This window comes from Rana temporaria, chromosome 3 (assembly GCF_905171775.1).
Source record: "Rana temporaria chromosome 3, aRanTem1.1, whole genome shotgun sequence".
In the NCBI taxonomy this organism is placed as follows: Eukaryota; Metazoa; Chordata; class Amphibia; order Anura; family Ranidae; genus Rana; species Rana temporaria.
In genome coordinates this window covers 41,672,036-41,697,612 of record NC_053491.1, presented here as the reverse complement: position 1 = coordinate 41,697,612, position 25,577 = coordinate 41,672,036, and the positions used below count along the sequence as shown (strand labels likewise).

The window sequence follows — 25,577 nt, the reverse complement described above, 5'->3', positions numbered from 1 at the left end:
ATCTATATCTCCCTCATGGCGAGAACAAGCGGATTTGACCACTTGTTATGCAAATGATCAAACCCATCTGGTAAGGACACATTTATTTTGTTGGTTGAGGAAACATCACTTTCGTTTGAAGATTTTTGCTGTATCACTGGTTGTCATCTTCAGTTTTCTATTCATAGACTTTATTGCGCTGCACTTATATATTTTTAGATTATATAGATATATATACACACACACACACACACACACACACACACACACACACACACATACATACATACACCAAAATGCCCTGCCCTTTAAAATCAATGGGCAGTGCTGCGGAGGCGTCTTCAAAGTGCTCCGGCAGCAGCGATTTTAACACTTACTTTGGGGTCAAAAGGGCCCGCTTCTGTCCACACAGCGGAAACTAGCGACGCTTTACCACCAACGTGCCCCAGTGTGAAAGGGGTTCTTAGACCCCTTTCACACTGGGGTGCTTTTCAGGCGTTTTAGCGATAAAAAATAGCGCCTGTAAGGCTCCTTTAAAGCCATCCCAGAGTGAAAGCCTGAGTGCTTTCACACAGCTGCTGGACAGGGAAAAAAGTCCTGCAAGCAGCATCTTCGGGGCGGTGCTTTACCGCTAACGGACCTAACGCCCCAGTGTGAAAAGGGTCTTATAGTCAGCACCCAACAACCATGTGGCAAACAGAACCACGATAAAGCACCTGCTGACCGCTGCTTGTGTGTTGTCAAATGCTGGTGATGATCATAACCTGCACTTTGTTTCAAGGAAGGGTCTGGGGAGGGGCCATGGGCGAGGCAACGGGTGGGGTCAAAGGGGGCCCCATGATTTCTAACAGCAGCCTTGATTTTGTCATTGAGGTGGTTAAAGATGTAATTTTGAAATGAGTATTAATATATACAGTAAGGCAATATAAAATATGCTGGACAGGATTTTTTACTGACTATGCATTTTGTTATTTTTATTATCTTAGGAGGTAAAACGATTACAGCACACCATAAAAAAAAAAAAAAAAAAAAAAAAAAAAAAACACACAACATAAAGCAATTGACATGGTATTTCACCTTCTGTGTCATTTCTAATGGTTGCTGTTTATTATATCATATTTATCAGATTGCTTTATTGCTTTGTTACATACCAAGATGTACTTGTAGTGATGCTTGCAGGTAGAGTTATGGGATTACCCGGAGAACGCAATCTTTCCGATACAAAGCAATGTCGTCACAAATGATAAAAACGGTTAGAAAAACAAACCACTACAATCCAAAATAGAAACCAATCTACAGAGAATAAATCCTTGTTGTGGAATATTGAATGTGTACAATTTTCATTTATATAGACCTGTCCAATATATGTAAGGCCAGTAATAGATATTTCAAATCTTGGCCAGTTCAGCAGGAACCAGCCAAGATTCCAACCATGTATGGGCAGGCTGAATGTACCCAAGTTAAATCGATAGACAAGCATTTTGCCCCGATTTCACCACATTTGCGGTGTATTTTTCACAGGACATGCGACTCAAACTGAAAAAACACAACAACATGGGTGCAATTTTTTTGCACTTTTGTCACGTTTTCAATGCATTTTATAGGGAAGGTGCATTTTTGGTGCGCTTTTTTTTTTTAACCGCACCAAAAACGCAGCAGGCAAAATCTAAAAACAATGCACCAGACCCGCAACAGATCAGTGTAAAAAGTTCCATAGAAATACATGGTGACATGTTTTGTGTTAATAAAAAGTGGAAGAAAAACAAATCAGTGCGTAAGCAGCCTTAAAGCGGTGTTCTGCCCCCCAAAACATGTTTTAAAAACCAGCAGCTACACATACTGCAGCTACTGACTTTTAATAATAGGACACTTACCTGTCCTGGAGTCCAGCCATGTCGGCATCAGCTGTCGGGTACTGCCCCTGCCATTGCCTTTCTGCTTCATGCCAGGAACCCTACTGATCATGCGCAAAGCCGCTCCTCTCTCCTACTGGCCCGGCGGCCGGGGGAAGTAGGAGCCCCAGGTATCAGATGAACGAGGGTGGAATTTCACTTTAAGCCTAGTATGCACGGCCCGAATGTCATAAAGACAGCTGGCTCAATAAAAATTTGCCGACATTTGGCCTGTGTGTATGGCAGCCGGTCAGACAGAAGCCGGCTTCTGTCAGACGAAACATGCTGGAAGACCAGCAGCCAACCGCCTCCTGATCAGCCCATGGCTGACAGCACTGACCGGAGTGTTCTGGTGGGGGTGAAGGAAAACACATTAGCTGAGCGGGGAGATCGCTGCACGAACATCGGATGGTTAGTACAACGGCTTCGACCGGAGCGTGCAGTTTTTTCGCTCAACCCGCTGGGCTGAACGAAAAGAAAATTGTGGTGTGTAACAGACATAAGTGAAGCACTTTTCAGCATACCCACTGCCAGACTACAGCCGAGATTAAACCAGTGTCAATTACTGAAGGATTGAATAGGCTGGTTGACTCGGATCTGCAGTTCAAAAAAGTGCACAAAAAAAAGGTACCATTGTTCTATACACAATGAACACCAATTAATCATGTACAAATATTTAATTTAATAAAGAATTGTAAAAGCAAACTGATGTTATCAAGCTTCCCGGGGGCCGTGAAAATGCTTTTATGCACCTGGGCAGATGAACAGCTCTACTAGTACTAAATAGCAAACTTAAAGAAAATCTTTAGCACAAGAGATAAAAGCTCTAAAATACCAGTAGGATACCACTTGGAACACTTCCTGCCATAACCCTACTTCCTGTTAGTGGAAAATACACATAAACTACACTAAAAGGGGTTGTAAAGGTTTGTTTTTTATTTTCTAAATAGGTTCCTTTAAGCTAGTGCATTGTGGGTTCACTTACCTTTTCCTTCGATTTCCCTTCTAAATGTGTTTTTTTTTTCTTTGTCTGAATTTCTCACTTCCAGTTCCTCCTCAGTAAGCTTGCCCCCATCCAAGCCTTTTTGGCTGGGGGTTAGTCAGCATGCTCGCCCCCTCCCTTGGGACTACATCCCTGTGGGCAGACACTGAGAACGTTCACAGCGTCTCCCCGCAGGGATGTAGTCCCAAGGGAGGGGAAGAAAACACATTTAGAAGGGAAATCGAAGGAAAAGGTAAGTGAACCAACAATGCACTAGCTTAAAGGAACCTTTTTGGAAAAAAAAATAAAATAACCTTTACAACCCCTTTAAGTGTAGTTTATGTGTATTTTCCACTAACAGGAAGTAGGGTTATGGCAGGAGGTGTTCCAAGTGGCATCCTACTGGTATTTTAGAGCTTTTATCTCTTGTGCTAAAGCGTTTCTTTAACCACTTAAGCCCCGAGCCCGTTTTTCAGATTCGGTGTTTACGAGACTAAAACATTTTTTTTTTACTATAAAATTACTTAAAACCCCCAAACAGTATATATTTTTTTTCCAACACCCTAGAGAATAAAATGGCAGTCATTGCAATACTTTTTGTCACACCGCATTTGCGCAGCGGTCTTGCAAGCACACTTTTTTTGGAAAAAATTCACCTTTTTAAATAAAAAAATAGGACAACAATAAATTTGGCCCAATTTGTTTACATATTGTGAAAGATAATGTTACGCCGAGTAAAATGATACCCAACATGTCACGCTTAAAAAATTCTACAGGTTGCATTTTTTGAGTTACAGAGGAGGTCTAGGGCTAGAATTATTGCTCTCGCTCCAACGATCGCGGCGATACCTCACTTGTGTGGTTTGAACACCGTTTTCATATGTGGGCGCTACTCGCGTATGCGTTCGCTTCTGCGCGCGAGCTCGTCGGGACGGGGCGCTTTAAAAAAAAAAAAATTTTGTTTTCGTATTTATTTTTATTTATTTTACAATTTTTAACACTGAAATAAAAATAAAAAATAAATTATCACTTTTATTCCTATTACAAGGAATGTAAACATCCCTTGTAATAGAAAAAAACATGACAGGTCCTCTTAAATATGAGATCTGGGGTCAAAAAGACCTCAGATCTCATATTTAGACTTCAATGCAAAAAAACAAAATTGAAACTGTCATTTTTTTCAAATGACAAAAAATAAATAAAAATGTTTCTTTAAGAGGCTGGGCGGGACTGACGTTTTGACGTCACTTCCGCCCAGCAGAGCTATGGGGACGGGTGAAGGACATTTTCCCCTCACTCGCGTCCCCAGTCAGTAGCCGAGCCCACCCGATCCCCTCCGCCGCTACCGACGGCTACGGTAAGCGGCGGAGGGCACTGGAGAGCGGCGGGAGGCCCCTCTCCCGCCACCGATAACGGCGATCTCGCGGCGAATCCGCCGCGGAGACCGCCGTTATCGTTGACAGGACCGCCCACTGAAGAGATGAATATCTTGGTTGTGGCAGCAGCTGCTGCCGTTACCGAGATATCCATCTTTAACCACTTAAGGACCGGACCAATATGCAGCTAAATGACCCAAGGGGTTTTTACAATTCGGCACTGTGTCGTTTTAACAGACAATTGCGCGGTCGTGCGACGTGGCTCCCAAACAAAATTGCCGTCCTTTTTTCCTCACAAATAGAGCTTTCTTTTGGTGGTATTCGATCACCTCTGCGGTTTTTATTTTTTGTGCTATAAACAAAAATAGAGCGACAATATTGAAAAAAATGCAATATTTTTTACTTTTTGCTATAATAAATATCCCCAAAAAACATATATATATATAATTTTTTTTCCCTCAGTTTAGGCCGATACGTATTCTTCTACTTATTTTTGGTATAATCGATTGGTTTGCGCAAAATTTATAGCGTTTACAAAATAGGGGATAGTTTTATTGCATTTTTATAATTTTTTTTTTTTTTTTACTACTAATGGCGGCGATCAGCGATTTTTTTCGTGACTGCGACATTATGGCGGACACTTCGGACAATTTGGACACATTTTTGGGACCATTGTCATTTTCACAGCAAAAAATGCATTTAAATTGCATTGTTTATTGTGAAAATGACAGTTGCAGTTTGGGAGTTAACCACAGGGGGCGCTGTAGGATTTAGTGTTCACCTAGCGTGTGTTTACAACTGTAGGGGGGTGTGGCTGTAGGACTGACGTCATCGATCGAGTCTCCCTATAAAAGGGATGACTCGATCGATGCAGTGCCATAGTGAAGCACGGGAAAGCGGGTATAAACGAATATAAACGAATAGCCGCATCGTCGTCCCGGATCGCTCCCTGAGGGAATCCGACCGCCGCATGTAGCGGGTGGGATGCCAATGCATCTTGTCCTGTCCCTTCCTCCAGGGCAACTGGGGCGGCTAGGAGGAACTCAGAGGGGGGCCAGAGGTAGAGCAGGTGGGAACTCCAAAATTCTGTGTACTAATGAGCTATTCCCGTGTGTGTGTGTGTTTGTTTATATATATATATATATATATATATATATAATGTATATGTATGTATGTATGTATACAGTGCTTCAGGCTTCAAACATAAAAGATATAAAACTGAAATACTGTTATACAGAGCTAAAAGGGCAATACAAAACGGTAGAAGGCAGAACTATGAATTTGGGAACAAGAGCGGAAAACAACTGGCAAGCTTGCTAAAAGAACAACAGACCAAGACTTATATTCCAATGATTCAGGGCATATGCGGAGAGAAAATTGCGTTACCTAGAGAGATAGCAGGGAGATTTGGAGACTTCTACAGTTCTCTATACAATTTGCAAATAAGCTCGCAGGACCAGGCGGAAATGGGTAATTACATAGCATCCTCGGGTATCCCGAGCTTAACATCAGAAATGAGCCAAGAGATGGAAAAACCCATTACAATGGAAGAACTACAGGAGGCAGTGAAAAAGGGGAAAGGGGGGAAAGCACCCGGGCTGGACGGGTATACCATTCAATACTATAGAGCCTTTCTACCAGAATTGGGCCCATTTATGAGAAAAATGTTTAACGCCCTAGGGGACTCGGGTACATTTCATTCTGACTCATTAAAAGCGGTGATAGCAGTTATTCCTAAGGAAGCAAAGGATCCCTCCCAATGCAGGAATTATAGACCGATTTCTTTGTTGAATGAAGATCTGAAGCTCTTTGCCAAGATTCTGGCGGTGAGAGTTCAGCAGAACATACCCGGACTTGTTCACAAAGATCAGGTGGGATTTGTGCAGATGCGGGAGGCTCGAGACAATACGGTCAAGACTATGAACCTGATCAACCTGGTGGGTACTTCACGAACCCCATGTGTCTTTTTAGGGATGAATGCAGAATAGGCATTTGACCGGATAAACTGGCAATTTATGTTTGCAGTGTTAAGACACATGGGGTTTGGTAGAAAGATGCTGCAATGGATTGCAAGTAACTATACACACCCAGTGGCGCAGGTCAGAGTGAATGGAATACTGTCATCACCTTTTAAACTTTCTAATGGGACAAGGAAGGGATGTCCTTTATCGCCGCTATTGTTCGCTCTGACGGTGGAGCCACTCCTAAGCAGGATACGGCTGAATCCTGGTATCAAGGGGGTGTCTCTGGGAGGTACAGAATATAAATGTTCAGCATATGCAGATGATATGATGTTTAGCCTGACCAGCCCGATGGAATCCCTTCCCAATCTGATACAAGAACTAAGTGTGTATGGAGAGTGGTCAAATTTTAAGATTAACTATGATAAATCGGAGGCGAAGGGAGTGGCGATCCCAGGGAGAGAATTAAGGATATTGAAATCAAAGTTTAGATTTAGATGGTCGGACACCTCCCTTACATATCTGGGTACATCCATCTCGGCGGACCTAACACAAGTTTTTAAACTTAATTTCTTACCCTTATTGTCCAAAACTCGGACCCTCCTGGATGGATGGCAGAGGGGGGTTCCATTCGTGGTTCAGGGAAGAATCCAGCATCATCAAAATGAGCATATTACCTAAATTTCTGTACCTCTTTCAGACCCTCCCGATTGCAATACCAAAATCCTTTTTTAAACAAGCACAGTCCCTTATTAACAGATTTATTTGGGTGAATAAACGACCAAGAATAAAGGCTCGTATAATATCGTTGGCTAAATGGGACGGAGGAATAGCGGCCCCAGATCTTTATAGATATTACCTGGCGGCGTTATTGTGTCGACTTCGGGTGGCACATAAGTTATTCGTCAGAGGGACACTGTCAACGGAGGATTCACCGCTCTTCCCAATTCTGGGAAATCCACAATTTAAACCAGGTTGGATGAAAGGACCATTTAGTAAATTAATAAAACAGGGGCGGTTCCAGGCTTCGCACTTTCTGAGGGAGGGGGCTTGGATCACTAGGCAGGAGATGACAATGGGTGAGTTACCCTATCAACTTGACTTTTGGCGGTCGTTACAATTACAACATTACCTTGATACTCTGAAATCCCCAGCTAGATACGGCCGAAGATTGACAAGGTTTGAGAGGTATTGTAGTGGGGGGGGGGGGGGGACTTTACGGCACTCTCTATCGAGAATTAGTGAGCTTTTGAATAGCTCAACGGAGGAGTCTCAGACACCCCCTTTTTTTAATAAATGGGAGCGCGAATTGGGAAGACCCTTCACAGAAGAGCAAAAGAACAAAATAATTCGGAATATTTTTGAATCATCCATGTGTGTAAAGACACAAGAGATGAATTATAAAATTTTGTCACAGTGGTATCGGAGCCCGGAGGCATTGAATAAGTGTTACCCAGATATGATAGACAGATGTTGAAGGTGCGGGAAGAGAGGAGGAACCCTAATGCATATCTTCTGGGCCTGCCCCAGGATTTTAAGATTCTGGAGCAGGGTCCGAGAAATAACGCAAAGATTTAGCGGGGAACAATTACCAGACGAGTGGTCTTTCTTTATGTTGCAAGATACGGAGATGTCAGTAAGGAGATATAGGAAAACGATGGTGTGTCATCTTTTAAATGCAGCCCGAGCATGCATCCCAGGGATGTGGAAGCAAACACAGCCTCCAACTATAAGGATGTGGCTCAATACAGTGGAAGACCTGAACAGAATGGAGGACCTGGTATGGACCTCAAGGCAAAAACGGAAGGTATACTTGGAAATGTGGGCGGAGTGGAATGTATTTAGATACTCAGAGGAGGGAAAGGCCTTGATAGACGCGGACTGAGGGAAGAAGGGGACACGGGGAGGTTTGGGGGGGGGGGTCGTTTTTTCTTTTCCCTTTTTATTTTTATTCTTTTTTTTTTTTTTTTTGTGTCTGTTTGCTTGGATTTTGTTTTTTGGGTTATGTTATAGATGGGGGGATATAGGGGAGGTAAGGCAGAGAGGGACAGATTACTTGCCCCAATCTCGACGGGACATGGACTTCCCGATGGGATGGGGGCAAAAGGGTATGGAGGCAAAATGGTACCAGGGGAGTGGATTAATGAAGTAGACCTGGGGTAGTGGGGAAGGGAATTAGCATAAGAGAGAATTAATGCAGTGTATTACGGGCTTTTTTTTCTCTTTCCCCGATCCCCGTTCATATATGGAGAAGGACAGGAATAACAGGGTGAAGAGTGAACCATTTTCTTTTGTTTTATTGTCTGAATTGCCAGGTAGATAATCCTGTTATATATGAGTTGACTGATTTAAACCAGAGGAATGCCTCCTAGGTTTCTGTGTATTTTTGTTCTGCTATTTAAAATCAAATAAAAGAAGATTGAAAGAAAACTGTATTTTTTTGAAGAATCAACAAGTGGGACACAATCATGAAGTGGAACGAAATTTATTGGATATTTCAAACGTTTTTAACAAATAAAAAACTGAAAAATTGGGCGTGCAAAATTATTCAGCCCCTTTACTTTCAGTGCAGCAAACTCTCTCCAGTTCAGTGAGGATCTCTGAATGATCCAATGTTGACCTAAATGACTAATGATGATTTTTTTTTTTTAAAGCCAGAAGCTACAAATACTGCAGCTGCTGACTTTTAATAAATGGACACTTACCTGACCAGGGTGCCCACGATGTCAGCAACCAAAGCCGATCGCTCGGCTCTTGGCTGCCCCGCCGCCATCCTGGGTGAGGGAATCAGGAAGTGAAGCCTTGCGGCTTCACTTCCCGGTTCCCTACTACACATGTACGAGTCGCACTGCGCGTCTTCACTGGTCCCCGCCATGTTCTGGGACCTGTGTGTTTCCCAGAAGACAGTGGGAGAGGACAGTGTAGGCGCCGGATATGACATAGGTCACCGCGATCACCGCAGTGATCTATGCCATTAAGTGGGAGCAAATACCTGCATTACACAGGTATCTACTCCCCCCGGAAAGGTGGCAAATGTGACACTGGAGGGGGGATCCAAAAAGTGGAAGTTCCATTTTTGGGTGGAACTCCACTTTAAGGTTTCTGTTGGATGGCCATGTGGAATGTTTATTTTCCCATGTAGTAAAAAAAAATTAACATTAACCATCACAAAATACCCTTTTAAGGTGTGTGCAGTTGATACAATGTTTTGTGCCTTTGTCACCAAGCATATATACATTTACGATCTTCAATTTAATTTCCCCTGTAAACATAAATAATGGCTACTTTGAGACATTAACAAGTCAGTTCTATTATTGCATTAAAGAATATGTAAATCTAACATTTCATATTCCCGATATGTGGCTGCTGTATCATGTACTTTATTTTGCTTCCTTTGTGTGAAATACCTGGTGTTCCTACCAGTCCCTATTAAGCTCAGCGTGGCCAGTTTTCCAGTTATGCTGCCTGCTCTCCTCCAATAATCAGACTTGTGCCCTTAAAAGTGACAAACTTGGTGTTTTATATGCTTTTCATCGCAAAGGAAAGATTTGGGGGAAGAAGAAGAAGAAGCGTGTTCAAACCACACATGTGAGGTATCGCCACAATCGATAGAGTGAGAGCAATAATTCTAGCACAAGATCTCCTCTGTAACCGTTAAAAATGTTTAAAGTGTCGCCTATAGAGATTTTTAAAAGAAGTTGTAAATAAAAATAAAACATTATGCTGAAATGACTGTTTACAGGGTATAGAGACATAATAGTTAACTGATTCCTTTTAAAAACGATTAAAAATAGATAAAAATCAATCATATAATGTACCTGCAGTTTCTAGTTTTGTTTTTGCATGTTGTTTCCTGCCTCTGTGCTGTACAGAGACACAGAGCCAATACAGGGCAGTGATGGTTTAAAAAACGAAACCGATTGGTGCTGTGGGGTTTTAGACACACAGTAATCACACCTCCTTGAATAGTGACCACAGAGAGAAAGCTCCCAGTACTGTGGTCATCAGGAAACAGACAACCAGGAAGTGTGGAGATCAGAGAAGAATTACAGCAACTTGAGAGCAAAAACGAACAACGAGGACATGAAAACAGCACTGCATTAAGGTAAAGGAAGCTATTAAGATAAAAAAAAAAATTCCTTTACAAACCCTTTAAGTATGATTTTAAACGCAAGACGTTAAATATTTATTTACTTGGCGTAACATCATCTTTCACATATACCAAAAAAATGGGCTAACTTTACGGTTTCGTTTTTATTTTTAAGTTCATAAAAGTGTATTATTTCCCCCAAAAAATTGCATTTGAAAGACTGCTGCGCAAATACAGTGTGACATGAAATATTACAATGACCGCCAGGGTCTTTGCTAAAGAAAAAATTATATATATATTTTTTTTTTTGCGTATAAGCCGAGTTTTTCAGCACATTTTTTGGTGCTGAAAATGCCCCCCCTCGGCTTATACTCGAGTCACCTTTTTCCGTCTGATTTTCCGGACTTTGGGGACCTGGTACCGGCCCACATATAGCCCCACTCTTCCTCTACAAGTGTGCAAAGTTTGTTGTCCGGGGGACCTACGGCCGGGGAGCACTGATTTTTCCCATTTTAAACATAAGTCTAGGCATGGGCACAGTGAGGCATGCAGATGGACGAGTTAATAAATGTTCCCAGTTTTTGTGGTAAAATTAGGTGCCTCGGCTTATACTCGAGTATACAAGGTATATAAAAATAATAATATGTTTGGGGGTTCTAAGTAATTTTCTAGCAAATACTGATTTTAACAAAATGTCTTTAACCAAAATTTCTATATATATCTATATATATTATTTTTTAATAAACGTGATACGTGAGGCCACCACAGCCATGCACAAAGATTTGGAAATTCAGAACAGACACGCTAACACACTCTCAGTCAATATAATAGATTTAGAACCATAAAATAGAGAGCATCCTCTCCGACTCACCTTATCCACATTAAAGATCAAGTCCAGTTCACATACATTTTCAAAACATTTATCCAACGTCTCCACGAAAACCTAGAAGCAAAGCAAAAAAAATATATATGTTTCATGAGAGTGCAAAACCATTCAATTTTCTGCGCCTAAAGCCAAAAATCAGACTTGTGCCCGTAAAGGCGGCAAAGTAAAAATAAAAACGTTGGCCAAACTTGCCGTTTTGAATGCTTTTCATTGCAAAGGAGAAATTTGGGGAAAAAGAAGCAAACGCTAAAATTAAACAAAAACATCAGCACAAAGGACATAACTTACAGTAGAAAGTGTTCATTGTGCCGATTCCTCTTCGATTCGCAGAAATTTTCATCCATCCATGCAACCCAACCCACAATGTTCTGGTGCGGCGGGGGTTAGTAGAACCAAGGCGCTGTCACAGGCTCATATCAAGAGAGTCTGGCTATGCTCGACCCTCGCCGGCCTGCCGCTTCATTCATAGAATCCACACTACAATTTCTATGAGAGAAACAGGTTCTTTGGATGCAGGATGGGCGGATGATTGAAGTGCATTTATGGGAGCTGCTTTACCAGCTAAAAAAGATTGATCCAGTCCTGAGATTTACACAGCTTTGCCACACAGCACAGCCATGTCTGTCAGGACAGGAAATTGGAATTTTCTTCACATCAGATAAAGCGCAAAACAAATTTCAAAACAATTATATATAGATGGCATTTGATAGGTGGCACAGACAGGTGGCTGGCACTGAAATGTTGTGAAAAATTACACAGGATTTATTAAAAAAAAAAATAACTATGCTGCAACGCCCACGGGAGTCAGGACGCCCACTAACACACAGCTCCTTTCTCTATCTGCAACATAGAGAGCGTCCTGACTCTCCCGTAGTCCAAGGGAGGGGGCAAGCACAACACTCCACACCAGGAAGAAAGCCTTGCATTACTGTGTGTAGTTACAGACAGAAGAACAGGAAGTGAGGATTTCTCAGAAGTAATAAGGACATTTAAAAGCAAAATGGAAGGATGAGGTAAGTGAAGGAGGACTGCACTAAGGTAAAGGAAGCTATTTAGGGAAACAAAATTGTACCTTTACAACCCCTTTAAGAGGCCCTGTCAAAGCCGCTGTAGGACAGAATGAATATCACCAAAGGAAGCATGAACATTGGATGTGCTTCTGCATCTACAACTTGTGTAGATGTAGGGAATACAAAGAACAGAGCTCCTAAAAGGGCAATAGACATGGGGCAAAAAAATCCTACAGTATTAAAGGAATGAAGTGTGTGGGGGATAAAGTGCAATATGTGATCTACCCTTAGGAGAATACCGTCCCCAAAGTCAAGTATTCCAAACCAAAGATATGCAGATGGGACTTTAAATGTACATTTTAGGGTATTTTTTAACACCGACTCATGACACGCATTGGCCAAAACACCTGGATCCCAAAACCAAGACAAACATCTATGTGGCTGCCTCTTGTGAATACGTTTTAAAATTTTGTCTTGTAACCAATATGATATTGAATACAATTGTTGTACTTTTATACTATACGAGATGAATATACCCTAGAATGTACATTTAAAGTCCCATTTACATATCTTTGGTTTGGAAAATACCTTTGTAATAAGTTAATAAGCACATTCAAAACTTGTTTTTCAAATACAAGAATGTAAATCTCCATGCCCAGCAATATTCACTTTACAACCCCCTGCTCTAAAACACCGGGCAACACTGATGTTGATGTAATGATTAAGCCACTTTCTGTCCAACCTTCAGAGGTGTCCTTATGGCTTTTGACAACCTGTAAGTAACAAGGTTTTCCCTCTGAGATACATACAGCACTAAAACACACACACACACACACACACACACTATACTAATATATATATATATATATATATATATATATATATATATATATATATACACACATATATATATATATATATATACATATATATATATATATATATATATATATATATACATATATATACATATATATATATATATATATATATATATATATATATATATATATATATACATATACATACACACACACACACACACACACACACACACACAGAATAATAATAATAATAATAAATATACACACACACACACACACACACATATACATACATACATACATACATACATACATACATACACATACACACACACACAGTGGGGCAGATCCTCAAAGAAATTACGCTGGCGTATCTGTTGATACGCCGCGTAATTTCAAATTTTCCGCGTTGTATCTTTGTTTTGGTATCCACAAAACAAGATACAACGGCATCTGTGTTAGATCCGACAGGCGTATGCCTTAGTACGCCGTCGGATCTTAGATGCAATTTTTCTGCGGCCGCTAGGTGGCGTTCCCGTCGCATTCCGCGTCGAGTATGCAAATTAGCCATTTCCGACGATCCACGAACGTACGATCTGCCGTCGCATTTTTTTACGTCGTTTACGTTAGTTTTTTTCCGGCGTATAGTTAAAGCTGCTATATGGTGGCGTACTCAATGTTAAGTATGGCTGTCGTTCCCGCGTCTAATTTTACAATTTTTACGTCGTTTGCGCAAGTCGTCCGTGAATGGGGCTGGACGCCATTTAGGTTCCCGTCGAAATCAATGACGTCCTTGCGACGTCATTTGGAGCAATGCACCCTGGGAGTTTTTACGGACGGCGCATGCGCCGTTCGTTCGGCGCAGGGACGCGCTTCATTTAAATGAAACACGCCCCCTACTCGCCGAATTTGAATTCCGCGCCCTAACGCCGCGAGAGATACGCTACGCCGCAACTTATGGCGCGGATTCGTTGAGGATTCAAACAAAATCAAAGTAAGTTACAGCGGCGTAGCGTATCTTGCATACGCTGCGGCCGCCGCAAATGTATGTGGATCTGCCCCTGTATGTTTTAGCTTAACCACTTAAAGCAGTGGTTCACCCTTAGAGGGCACTTTTTAGCCTTAGCTTCATGCTCGTTTTGTCTAGGGGAATCGGCTATTTTTTTAAAAATATGATCCGTACTTACCCGTTTACGAGATGCATCCTCTCCGTCGCTTCCGGGTATGGGCTGCGGGAATGGGCGTTCCTTCTTGATTGACAGTCTTCCCGAGAGGCTTCCGATGGTCGCATCCATCGCGTCACGATTTTCCGAAAGAAGCCGAACGTCGGTGCGCAGGCGCAGTATAGAGCCGCACCGACGTTCGGCTTCTTTCGGCTACGAGTGACGCGATGGATGCGACCGTCAGAAGCCTCTCGGAAGACTGTCAATCAAGAAGGAACGCCCGCTCCCGAAGACCCATACCCGGAAGCGACGGAAGAAGATGATGCATCTCGAAAACGGGTAAGTACGGATCATATTTTAATACAAATATCCGATTCCCCTAGACCGAACGAGCAGGAATCTAAGGGGAAAAGGGAAATTTTTTTATAAATGGGTGAACTCCCGCTTTAATTACTGGGCACTTAAACCCCCTTCGTGCCCAGACCAATTTTCAGCTTTGACGCATTTTGAATGACAATTGCGCGGTCATACAACACTGTACCCAAATTATATTTTTATCGTTTTTTTCGCACAAATAGAGCTTTTTTTTGGTGGTATATGATCACCTCTGCGGTTTTTATTTTTTTGTGCTATATACAAAAAAAAGACAGAAAATTTTGAAAAACAAAAAACACAATTTTTTACTTTTGTTATAATATCCCAATTTTTTTTTCCCTCGGTTTAGGCCAAAAAACGCATTCTTCTACATATTTTTGTTAAATTAAAAAAAAAAAATCGCAATAAGCCTATATTGATTGGTTTGCGCAAAAGTTATAGCGCCTACAAAATAGGGGATAGACTTATGATTTATTTTATTTTTTTACTAGTAATGGCGGCGATCTGCGATTTTTTTTGTCAGGCCTGCGATATTGCGGCGGACATATCGGACACCTTTGACACAATTTTGGGACTATTCACATTTATACAGCGATCAGTGCTATAAAAATGCACTAATTACTGTATAAAATGTGACTGGCAGGGAAGGGGGTGAGGAAGGGGTTAAATGTATTCCCTGGGTGTGTTCTAACTGTGTGTGGAGGGGGACTGACTGGGGGAGGTGACCGATGCTGATGCTGTGTCTCTCCCTGACAGGACGTGGAGCTCTGTGTTTACACACAGAGCTCCACGTCCCTGCTGTCGCCGCCGTTCGCGGGTACTTGGCGGACATCGCGGCCGCCAGGCACTCGCATCGGCTCCCCAGCAATGCGCCAACCACAGTTTTTCCGCTGCGCGCCCCTAGCGGCGCGCACGGGGAATGTAAACAACAGGACGTCCACCCGGCACTTGAGAGCTGCGCTGTGGACGTCTTTCATCTACAGCGCGGGTCTCAAGTGGTTAAGTAATATAGGCACTGATGTGTTAAAAAATGTATACAAACAGTTTCTCAGCATTGTGTTAATTGCAGTAAGAGAAGATAGAGATAGAGATAGAGATAGAGATAATAATGTTTCTCTTTTTTTGGTTGGTTTCTCAAATAAAGCCTGAAAGGATTAGTTTCCTGTACAGAAAAAGTAGAGGAAGAGGTTTGACTGGTTACTAAAATATTTTTTGGTTTGGCACACTTAAACAGGTGCCTTTCGTAATCTCAATGTGCCAATTAAGTCCCTGAGCAACAAATTAAGTGAATTTTTTTTTCTAAATCGCTAGACTGTCAAAAGTAATCTCATCAATGTAACAACCCAAGCACCTGACACTTCCCAAGTCACACCTAAATATTGAAACTACTCGTCAAGAAGGAAAAAGGTCAGGATTCTGGCATGAACCTCATGATGTTGTGAAGGAAATAATAATAATCTTTTTAGTGATATAAACTTAACTGCCGTCTGATAAGCAGTAGATATTTCACGGGAACTGAAGGAAGATATACTTTAAGACATTGGTTTCGATCAATAGGTCACTGTTAAAGATTAGTACCGTAATTACTTTGATACCAGCAGTTATCACCGTGATATCAGACAATTCCCCTGTGAAGACTTGCGCACCTGAAAACTCTTTACTTTTTTTAAAAGTGGACATTTCAGTAAAATAAAAAATTGACACAGATTACACCAGTGTTACTTAATTCTGATATCGTCTTGAGTAATAAAAGTATCTTTTTGCTCTGTATAATAACCGATCCACACTTGGGTCATGCGATTGCTTGCTTCCAATGCCTATTGAAGAGCGTCAGTGCTTTCCAAGCTCCTATAAGATAACTAAAAATGTTGACCTATATATAGATAACTACAAACTATTCACATAAACAAGGCTTTAAAACAAAATTGATAAGACTTGGGATTAAAGTAGAAGTTCACCTTTAGTAACATGTTACACCCTAACTAGGGTTGTAATATGTAACATGTTACTAGACAGCAACCCACCATCCCGCTCACCCCCCAATCCCCTACTGTGACAGTGGATGAGGTTTATTTTCCATGCAGCCACTGTCACAACTGAAAATCTGCGTGGTTGGGTGGGGCTCTGCCCACACAGATGTGTCATTCATTCATAAGAATCTGTGAATGATAAAACTTCAATCACCTCTGCCCAGGGTGGATTTGATTTAAGTCAAGTAGATTTAAATCACTAGTAAAAAGGCTTGATTTAAAGCGGAGTTCGACCCAGAAATGTAACTTTCACTAAACGGATTCCTCCCCCTTTTTATTCCAGGTGAATGGCTACAATGTACCCCATACTCATTCACATAGGATGGGGATCCGGGATCTGGGGGCCCCAAATTCCAATAAGCCCGCCCGCAGACCCCGACAACCAACGGCCAGGGTTGTCAGGAAGAGGCCCATGTCCTCATCAACATGGGGACAAGGTGCTTTGGGGTGGGGGGCACAGGGTGAGGGCATGCGGCCTGGTACTGCTCACTCGTCCCCACCCCCTTTCCTGACTGGCCAGGCTGCGTGCTCGGATAAGGGTCTGGTATGGATTTTGGGGGACCCCCCACACTGTTTTTTCGGCGTAGGGGGTTCCACCTAAAATACATACCAGCCCGAAGGGCCTGGTATGCTCTTGGAGGGGGAACCCATGCCCACCCCCTCAAGATTATCAGTCGCATGCCAATGTTGGATCAGGCAAAACGGGCGATCCGACGCCTGAGGCTGGGTTCACACCGATACGACAAGACAGGCATACGACTTTCAGGCTGGGTTCACACTGGTCCGACATTGGGAGCTCATGTCGCATGACGTGTGAAAATGAATAGTTGGAAAAAGGGGTATGATCCAATCAATCTCAAATATACAAATCGCACCTCATCCCTGGGTATAACAAATGAGAACAAAGGGAAGAATGGGATGTTGACGGTGCTAAATAGAATAAGTTCTACAGTATCATAAATACATTTTTAATAATTTATTAAAATATCAAGATTTGAAATTCATGCAGCACATGATACACAATTTAAAAACAGTTTTTGTCAGAACTTGGATATTCGGGTTGCTGGAATTCCCCAAGTTGAACAGCTGGTTAGTTTGAGATGTTTTTATTAACCCAATATATTTCGCCGTAATCGGCTTCTTCAGGGGTTCTGAAAACGACCAGATTTAATCTGGTCGTTTATGGAATAAAAACCAACACTTTTTTTTTTTTTTAGGGTTTTATCCCAAATCGCTGCAATAAATATATTTTCATAAGGGCCCTTTCACACAGTAATGATCCGCCAACGTGTGTCCGCAAAAGCTCAGCGGGGATCCTCCGTAAAATCCCCGCTGAGCTGGCAGCTGACAGGGCGGTCCCCGCACACTGTGCAGGGACCGCCCTGTCCTTCCTCCGCTCTCCCCTATGGGGGATCGGATGAACACGGACCGTATGTCCGTGTTCATCCGATCCAGCAGACGGAAGAAAAATTGGATTTTCTTCCGTCCGAAAATGCGGATCTTTGCAGAGGCGGACAATTACGGGTGTCAGCGGATGGTCACCCGTAATCACATAGGGACCCATGTATGTTCCGTTTTCATCCACAACGGACGGATGAAAATGCGGACATACGGTCCATACGTGTGAAAGGGCCCTAAGGGAGATGCCATGTGGAGTCTTTAACCACTTAAGACCCAGACCATTGTGCAGGTTAAGGACCTTGCCCCTTTTTGCGATTCGGCACGGACAACTGCGTGGTCGTGCAACGTGGCTTCTAAACAAAATTGGCATCCTTTTTTTTCCCCACAAATAGAGCTTTCTTTTTGTGGTATTTGATCACCTCTGCGGTTTTAAATTTTTTCGCTATAAACAAAAATAGGAGCGACAATTTTGAAAAAAAAAAATACAATATTTTTTTTATTTTGTTATAATAAATATCCCCCAAAAAAAGATAAAATATTTTTTCCTCAATTTAGGCAAATACGTATTTTTCTACTACTTTTTGGTAAAAAAAAAAAAAAAAAACGCGATAAGCGTTTATCGTTTGGTTAGCGCAAAATTTATAACGTTTACAAAATAGGGGATAGTTTTATGGCATTTTCATTAATATTTTTTTTGCTACTAATGGCAGCGATCTTTTTCGTGACTGCGACATTATGGCGGACACATCGGACAATTTTGACACATTTTTGGGACCATTGTCATTTTCACAGCGAAAAGTGCTATAAAAATGCACTGATTACTGTGAAAATGACAATGCAGTGAAGGAGTTAACCACTAGGGGGCGCTGTAGGGGTTAAGTGTGACCTCATATGCGTTTCTAACTGTAGGGGGGAAGGGCTGGACGTGTGATGTTAGGGATCGTCTTTCCCTATATCAGGGAACAGACAATCACTGACATTGCCACAATGAAGAACGGGGAAGGTGTGTTTACACACACACACCTCTCCCAGTTCTTCAGCTCCTGTGACCAATCGCGGGACACCGGCGGCGATCGGGTATGGTCACGGAGCTTCGGACCGGGTCGCGAGCGTGCAGGCGACCCCACGGCTGGGCTCTTAAAGAGGATCTACAGGTACGTGATTGTGCCCAGCCGTGCCCTTCTGACGTATATCGGCCTGAGGCGGTCCTTAAGTGGTTAAAGGATCAGTAAAAGGAAAACATTTTTTTTTATAAATAACAAACATGTTAAACTTGCCTCCACTGTGCAGCTCGTTTTGCTTCTGGGGTCCCTCGGCGGCTGTCTCGGCTTCTCCAGGCAAGCACTCCACACCTTAATGCAAGAGAGCTCGCATGGTGTGGAGTCCTTGCGGCCGTGATACAGCCAGCGGCAATAGCCGCTAACTATCACTCGGCCCGCCCCCCCCCGGCGCGCCGCATGAATGGATGCGATTGACAGCAGCGCAAGCCTATGGCTGCGCTGCTTTCAATCCATCCACTCTACCCAATTAACGGGCAGGGTGAGCAACAAGAAAAATTACGCGGACGAGCGCGGGACTTTCGAGGGCTCAGGTAAGTATAATGGGGGGCTGGGGGGGGGTATTGTGAGAAGTTTTTTCACCTTAATGCATAAGATGCATTAAGGTGAAAAAACTTTTACCTTTACAAGCCCTTTAAGGAGGAGCTTCAGTCATCCACAAAAAAATTTAAAGTGAGCAGCTACAAATACTGTAGGTGCTGGCTTTTACTAGAAGGACACTTACTGGTCCAGGGTGCCAGCGATGTCCTCACCCAAGCCCATTCTTCACTGTGTTTTGGGTCCCTAGCGGCAACATCTTAACCAAAGGGAAACGGGCTGCAAAGTATTGCAGCTTCACAGCCAGCTGCACACTGTGCATCCGTGAGCCGCACTGCACTTTGTGAGTGGCCCCGCAGTCTTCTGGGACCAGGGATGTTTGAACTTCTGCTTGGATTGCCGCAGTGATCTAGGTGGAAGTGGGAGCAGGTACTTGGCAAAACCAGGAACCAGGTACCCACTCCCTGCCCCTCCAGAAAAAACGAAGTGCCAACTGTTAAAGAGGATGCAAACAAGCGGAACTTCACCTTTTGGATGAAGTTCCGCTTTAAGTATTGTGCCTTCCTTTAACACAATCATGTCTTCCATAAATTTGTACTTGTAGTTAGAAAAAAAAATGTGCCAGAGGGGCACAGGACAAAATTGGGCTGCAGTTGCATAGAAACAGGAAAAAACTGAGAAAAGATTCATGTTTAAAGGGGTTGTAAAGGTAAAAAAAAAATCCCTAAATAGCTTCCTTTACCTTAGTGCAGTCCTCCTTCACTTACCTCATCCTTCCATTTTGCTTTTAAATGTCCTTATTTCTTCTGAGAAATCCTCACTTCCTGTTCTTCGGTCTGCAACTCCACACAGTAATGCAAGGCTTTCTCCCTGGTGTGGAGAAAACCTCTTGCGGGGGGAGGGGGCGAGCAGGAGGGTCAGGACGCCCACTAACACACAGCTCCTTTCTCTATCTGCAAAGTAGAGCGTGTCCTGACCCTCCTGCTCGCCCCCTCCCCCCGCAAGAGGTTTTCTCCACACCAGGGAGAAAGCCTTGCATTACTGTGTGGAGTTACAGACAGAAGAACAGGAAGTGAGGATTTCTCAGAAGAAATGAGGACATTTAAAAGCAAAATGGAAGGATGAGGTAAGTGAAGGAGGACTGCACTAAGGTAAAGGAAGCTATTTAGGGAAACAATGTTTACCTTTACAACCCCTTTAACAGTTTTTTTTGTATTGTAGGTTTGGTGCAAAAAGCATGGTTATGCATGATAATCCAAAATCTATACAAGCCATGGAACTCTTAGATGGGTAAGTTAATTTTTTAAAAAGGACCCATCCTCCAGCACTACAACTGTAAGAATAATAATTGTGGTTAGTTGACACACTCCATTAGGTACATTCTGTACTATTGCTTAATACAAATAAAGAGTATAAAAGTGTTAAAGTGTTCACATGCGTCATTAATGAACTCCTGAAGGAGTTTACTTAGTAAGATAACTATAATTGATCCTTAAGAGGGCCTACAAGAACCTGATGAATGGGCACCTACTCAGAAGAGGTGAGAACTGGAGCTTTAAATACGTGAAGACTTTGGCTTTGTACAGTTGATTATATTACCAGAAAAGAATTCCAGGCAAACACTTAAGTGCATAGTTGAAGAACATGTATGTGAGGTGTTTGTTCTTGCCAAAGTATTTATAATCCTGTTTACCGCTCAGGCACCCATAAGCAGGCTATCGTGGGTGGAAGGAAAGAAAAGTTGCACAATTCCCCCCTCAACACAGTCTTGACGGGGGAAAGCCTTCCACAGCACTAATGTAACCTGCCAGAAGGGGGAGCAGGAAGCCTTCCTGGCTGGTAGAAAACAATGATTACTGCTAGCAACTATAGCCACTGGCAGTAATCTCTTAGGCCTCGTACACACGACCGAACATGTCTGCTGAAACTGGTCCGCGGACCAGTTTCAGCAGACCTGTTTGGTCGTGTGTACGGCCGACCAGACAATTTTCCGGCGGATCGGACAGGTTTCCAGCGGACGAATGTTTCTTAGCATGCTAAGAAACATGTCCGCTGGAAGCCTGTCCGTCGGACATGTTCGGTCGTCTGTACGACTTACCGGACCATGTCCGCTCGGCCAAAAGCCCTCGCATGCGTCAAAGTGATTCGACGCATGCGTGGAAGCATTGACCTTCCAGGGTCGCGCACGTCGCCGCGGCGATGGCGCAGCCACGTCACCGCGTATCCTGTCCGCGCGAATTTCGGTTTGATGGTGTGTACAACCATCAGACCGAAATCTCCGAGCGGACATGTCCGATGAAAACGGTTCGCGGACCGTTTTCATCGGACATGTCCCCTCGTGTGTACGAGGCCTTAAAGCGGGAGTTCACCCATTTAAAAAAAAAAAAAAAATCTCCCCTTAGCTTCCTGCTCGTTCGGTCTAGGGGAATCGGCTATTTATATTAAAATATAAGCAGTACTTACCCGTTTTCGAGCTGCATCTTCTTCCGTCGCTTCCGGGTATGGGTCTTCGGGAGCAGGCGTTCCTTCTTGAGTGACAGCCTTCCGAGAGGCTTCCGACGGTCGCATCCGTCGCGTCACTCGTAGCCGAAAGAAGCCGAACGTCGGTGCGGCTCTATACTGCGCCTGCGCACCGACGTTCGGCTTCTTTCGGAAAATCGTGACGCGATGGATGCGACCGTCGGAAGCCTCTCGGAAACCTGTCAATCAAGAAGGAACGCCCATTCCCGAAGCCCATACCCGGAAGCGACGGAGAGGATGCGTCTCGTAAACGGGTAAGTACTGCACATATTTTAAAATAAATAGCCGATTCCCCTAGTAAAAACGAGCAGGAATCTAAGGGGGAAAAGTGCCCTCTAAGGGTGAACCCCCGCTTTAAAGAAGAAAAAAAAAAAAAAATCAGACGGGACGGTTGTTCCCAAGTTTATTGATGAATGGACTTGGGTACAATCAGCCTGACCATACATAAATCGAAATTCATCTGATCACTACCAAACTGGCCGAATTTTGATCCATGCATGGCAGGCTTTGCAAAGACACATAGCCAAATTAGTAGCTTCACTTTTCCCCACAGTTAGCTTAGTCACTGGCCTGTAATGCTTTATAGAATTTAACTGGACTAGATTTTTTTTCTGAAAGTATTCCCATGTTTTATGCTTTCCCCTGCTACTTTGCACTCAATCTGGAGCCATTCTTGAACCCAAATGAAAGCAGAGTGATAATATAAAACATGTTCTGGGGGGAGGAAAATTAAAAAAATGCTCCACCTACTTAACACCCAATGCTGCATGGTCTGTAAATGTAATACTACTGTGGATGTGTAAGGCTCCATGTACACGGGACGTTTTTACAACTGCTCCTAAATGGTTAAACTTGACAGATAGTAACCCACGTTTAAAATGTCTGTTTTGCAGCGTTTACATGCCACGTTTGCGTTTAGAAGTTTAAAAAAATAAAATAAAAATGTGTATATGTACCGTATTTATCGCGCACTATTTTCCCCTTAAAATAAGGGGAAAATCGTGGGTGGGCGATATACGCCGATAGCCGCTTCCCGCGCTCAGTTTGAAATCCTGCGCCGACATATACCGAGTGCAGTACACTCGGGTACATTCGGCTAGGCTCGGCTTCGCTCGTGCTCACGCATAAACGTCACAGAGCGTGAGCGCGAGCGAAGCCGAGCCTTGCCGAATGTACCCAAGTGTACCCAAGTGTCGGCAGAGGCGTTCGAACTGAGCGCGGGAAGCAGGGGCTCGACTTGAGGCGCGCGCTGGAGAAGCTGGGAGGACACCATCGAGGCCGCAGACGGACGCCGGACCAGACGATGGACGCTGGGAAGACACCATAACTGTAAGTAATAAAATCATATAAAACATTTTTTTACAGGAACTTCGGGGGCGCAACTTTAGGGGTGCGCGGTATACGCGGGAGCGTGTTATACCGCGATAAATACGGTATGTATTTGGATATGTATGTATGTACCAAAAACAAATATCTTAAAACGTCCTTTTCTCACTCAAAAACTGGTCACGTGACACTACAGTCCTGGAGTCTTTTCTGTTTACAGGAGGCTAGTTCCTTCTTCAGGGGAGTCCATGTCACTACCTGCATGATGTGAACACTTCCTATTTGCTGTCCAGTGCCGGGTTTTTTCAGGATCTAGAGGAGGAACTGCAACAGTGACGTCAATAAGGCAACTTTGGGAATACTGGCCAGTGCAGGTAAAACTGCAGTATGGGATTTATCAGTTCCCGACACCTGCAAACCGCATTGGCAAGAGACCTGGATGGCAAATTTGGGTAAGTTTACCTTACTCCACTAGGTAAAGACAAAAAAAATAAAAAAATAAACATGCAGGATAGGTTAGAGGTAGGGTTGTCCAGATACCGATACCAGTATCGGTACCGATACAGAGTATTTGCGGGAGTACTCGCGCAAATACCCTCGATACCTAAATAGAATACTTCCCCCCCCCCTTTCCCCCCCCCCCCGCCGCTGCATCGCGCCGCCGCATCAAGGGACATGGCTAGAGGGACATGGCTGCATATGTGAGGGACATGGCTAGAGGGACGGACATGGCTGCATATGTGAGGGACATGGCTAGAGGGACATGGCTGCATATGTGGGGGACATGGCTGCATATGGGGGGGACATGGCTGCATTTGGGGACACATTTAAAAAAAGTATCGGTATTCGGTATCGGCGACTACTTGAAAAAAAGTATCGGTACTTGTACTCGGTCCTAAAAAAGTGGTATCGGGACAACCCTAGTTAGAGGAGAGTGGAAGAGGGGAGTTAATATTTGTCTGGATATGAGCTTTAATAAAACTGAATGGCTTTGCTATTAACAGGACATAACTAGGTAGTAAAAGTTATATTGCTTTATGATCAATAAATATCTGCAGTGCACTCAACTAACTCTGAAAAGTATAAATCACAGGGCAAGGGCTGCAACAATCACATGGCCCCTCTGACAATAACACATGTGGAAAAGATACCAATAATTGTCATTCAATTTCTAGGAATGTAACCCAAGACCTTGTACACACGGGCTTTGGGTTGTATAAGAGTAGCACGTGACGCAAGGTTTACACATCTGTTACAGAACTTTTACCAACTTTGTGCTACTTTATTGAAACCTATATTGCCCCTTTAGGTTTTATGTTAAAATGGGACTAAAAAGTCTCCTTTTCAAAAACTGTGAGCAGGGAGACTCTTTATTGCAGGAGAGACATGCAATGCCCCCCTAAACCTACCTACTTGCAGTCTTTTTAAGAATGTACACTGATCCTGATGTGCTTGGATGACGGACCTCCTGCACAAAAAAAAACAAAACACAATATTCCCCCCACGCTCAAGAAAATGGCTGTTTGGAAATTCTGGGTGCGGTAATGACTAGGGGTGCAACGGATCAAAAAACTCACGGATCGGATCGATCCTCGGATCAGGAGTCACGGATCGGATCATTTTCGGATCAGCAAAAAAAAAAAAAAAGACAAATCTTGTTACACCCACCAGAGTTTTAGATTTCACAGTTCTTCTCAACACAAAACTGAGCTTATGTGCTTAAATACAGTGTTTGGAAATCCGACGGACTGTTTATTGCTAATATGACAGAACACCTCTGATTTTCACATTTGAACAGTCCGTCAGATTTACAAATACTGTATTTAAGCGTATAAGCTCTGTTTTGTGTTGAAATAACTGCATCTCGCAATACTTATATGTGCAGCCAAGTGGAAGTCGCAGCCCCATGTACGAAAGTGGTGTCACCAGTTCCCTACTGTGACCTGAACTATCCCAATCATCAGATCCCTTTAGTGTCATTGATCGGCGGGCTGAGTGTCTAGTGAAAATCCCCCCTACGTGCTCAGTCCATACAGATCCCCCCGATCGCCTCCTCTCTCTTCTCTGGCAAGCAGCAGGACGGCGGGTGCGGCGGCGGCAGCGGCTCCCCGTGTGGATTCCTCAAGGTGCAGCATGGAGCTCATCGCTGGGCTGTTAAGAGTCAATG

At 43.3% G+C, this 25,577-nt stretch overlaps 1 protein-coding gene across 3 annotated transcripts in view; it reads right to left on the bottom strand.

Moving 5' to 3' along the window:
- The window catches only part of LOC120931216 (AP-3 complex subunit sigma-2), a 96,734-nt gene that overhangs the window by 33,606 nt on the left and 37,551 nt on the right, over positions 1–25,577 (bottom strand). For all 3 annotated transcript variants that reach the window (XM_040342450.1, XM_040342448.1, XM_040342451.1), the window contains exon 4: positions 11,152–11,223. In XM_040342450.1, coding sequence (XP_040198384.1) covers positions 11,152–11,223 — 72 coding nt within the window. The remainder of the gene's footprint in view (positions 1–11,151; positions 11,224–25,577) is intronic.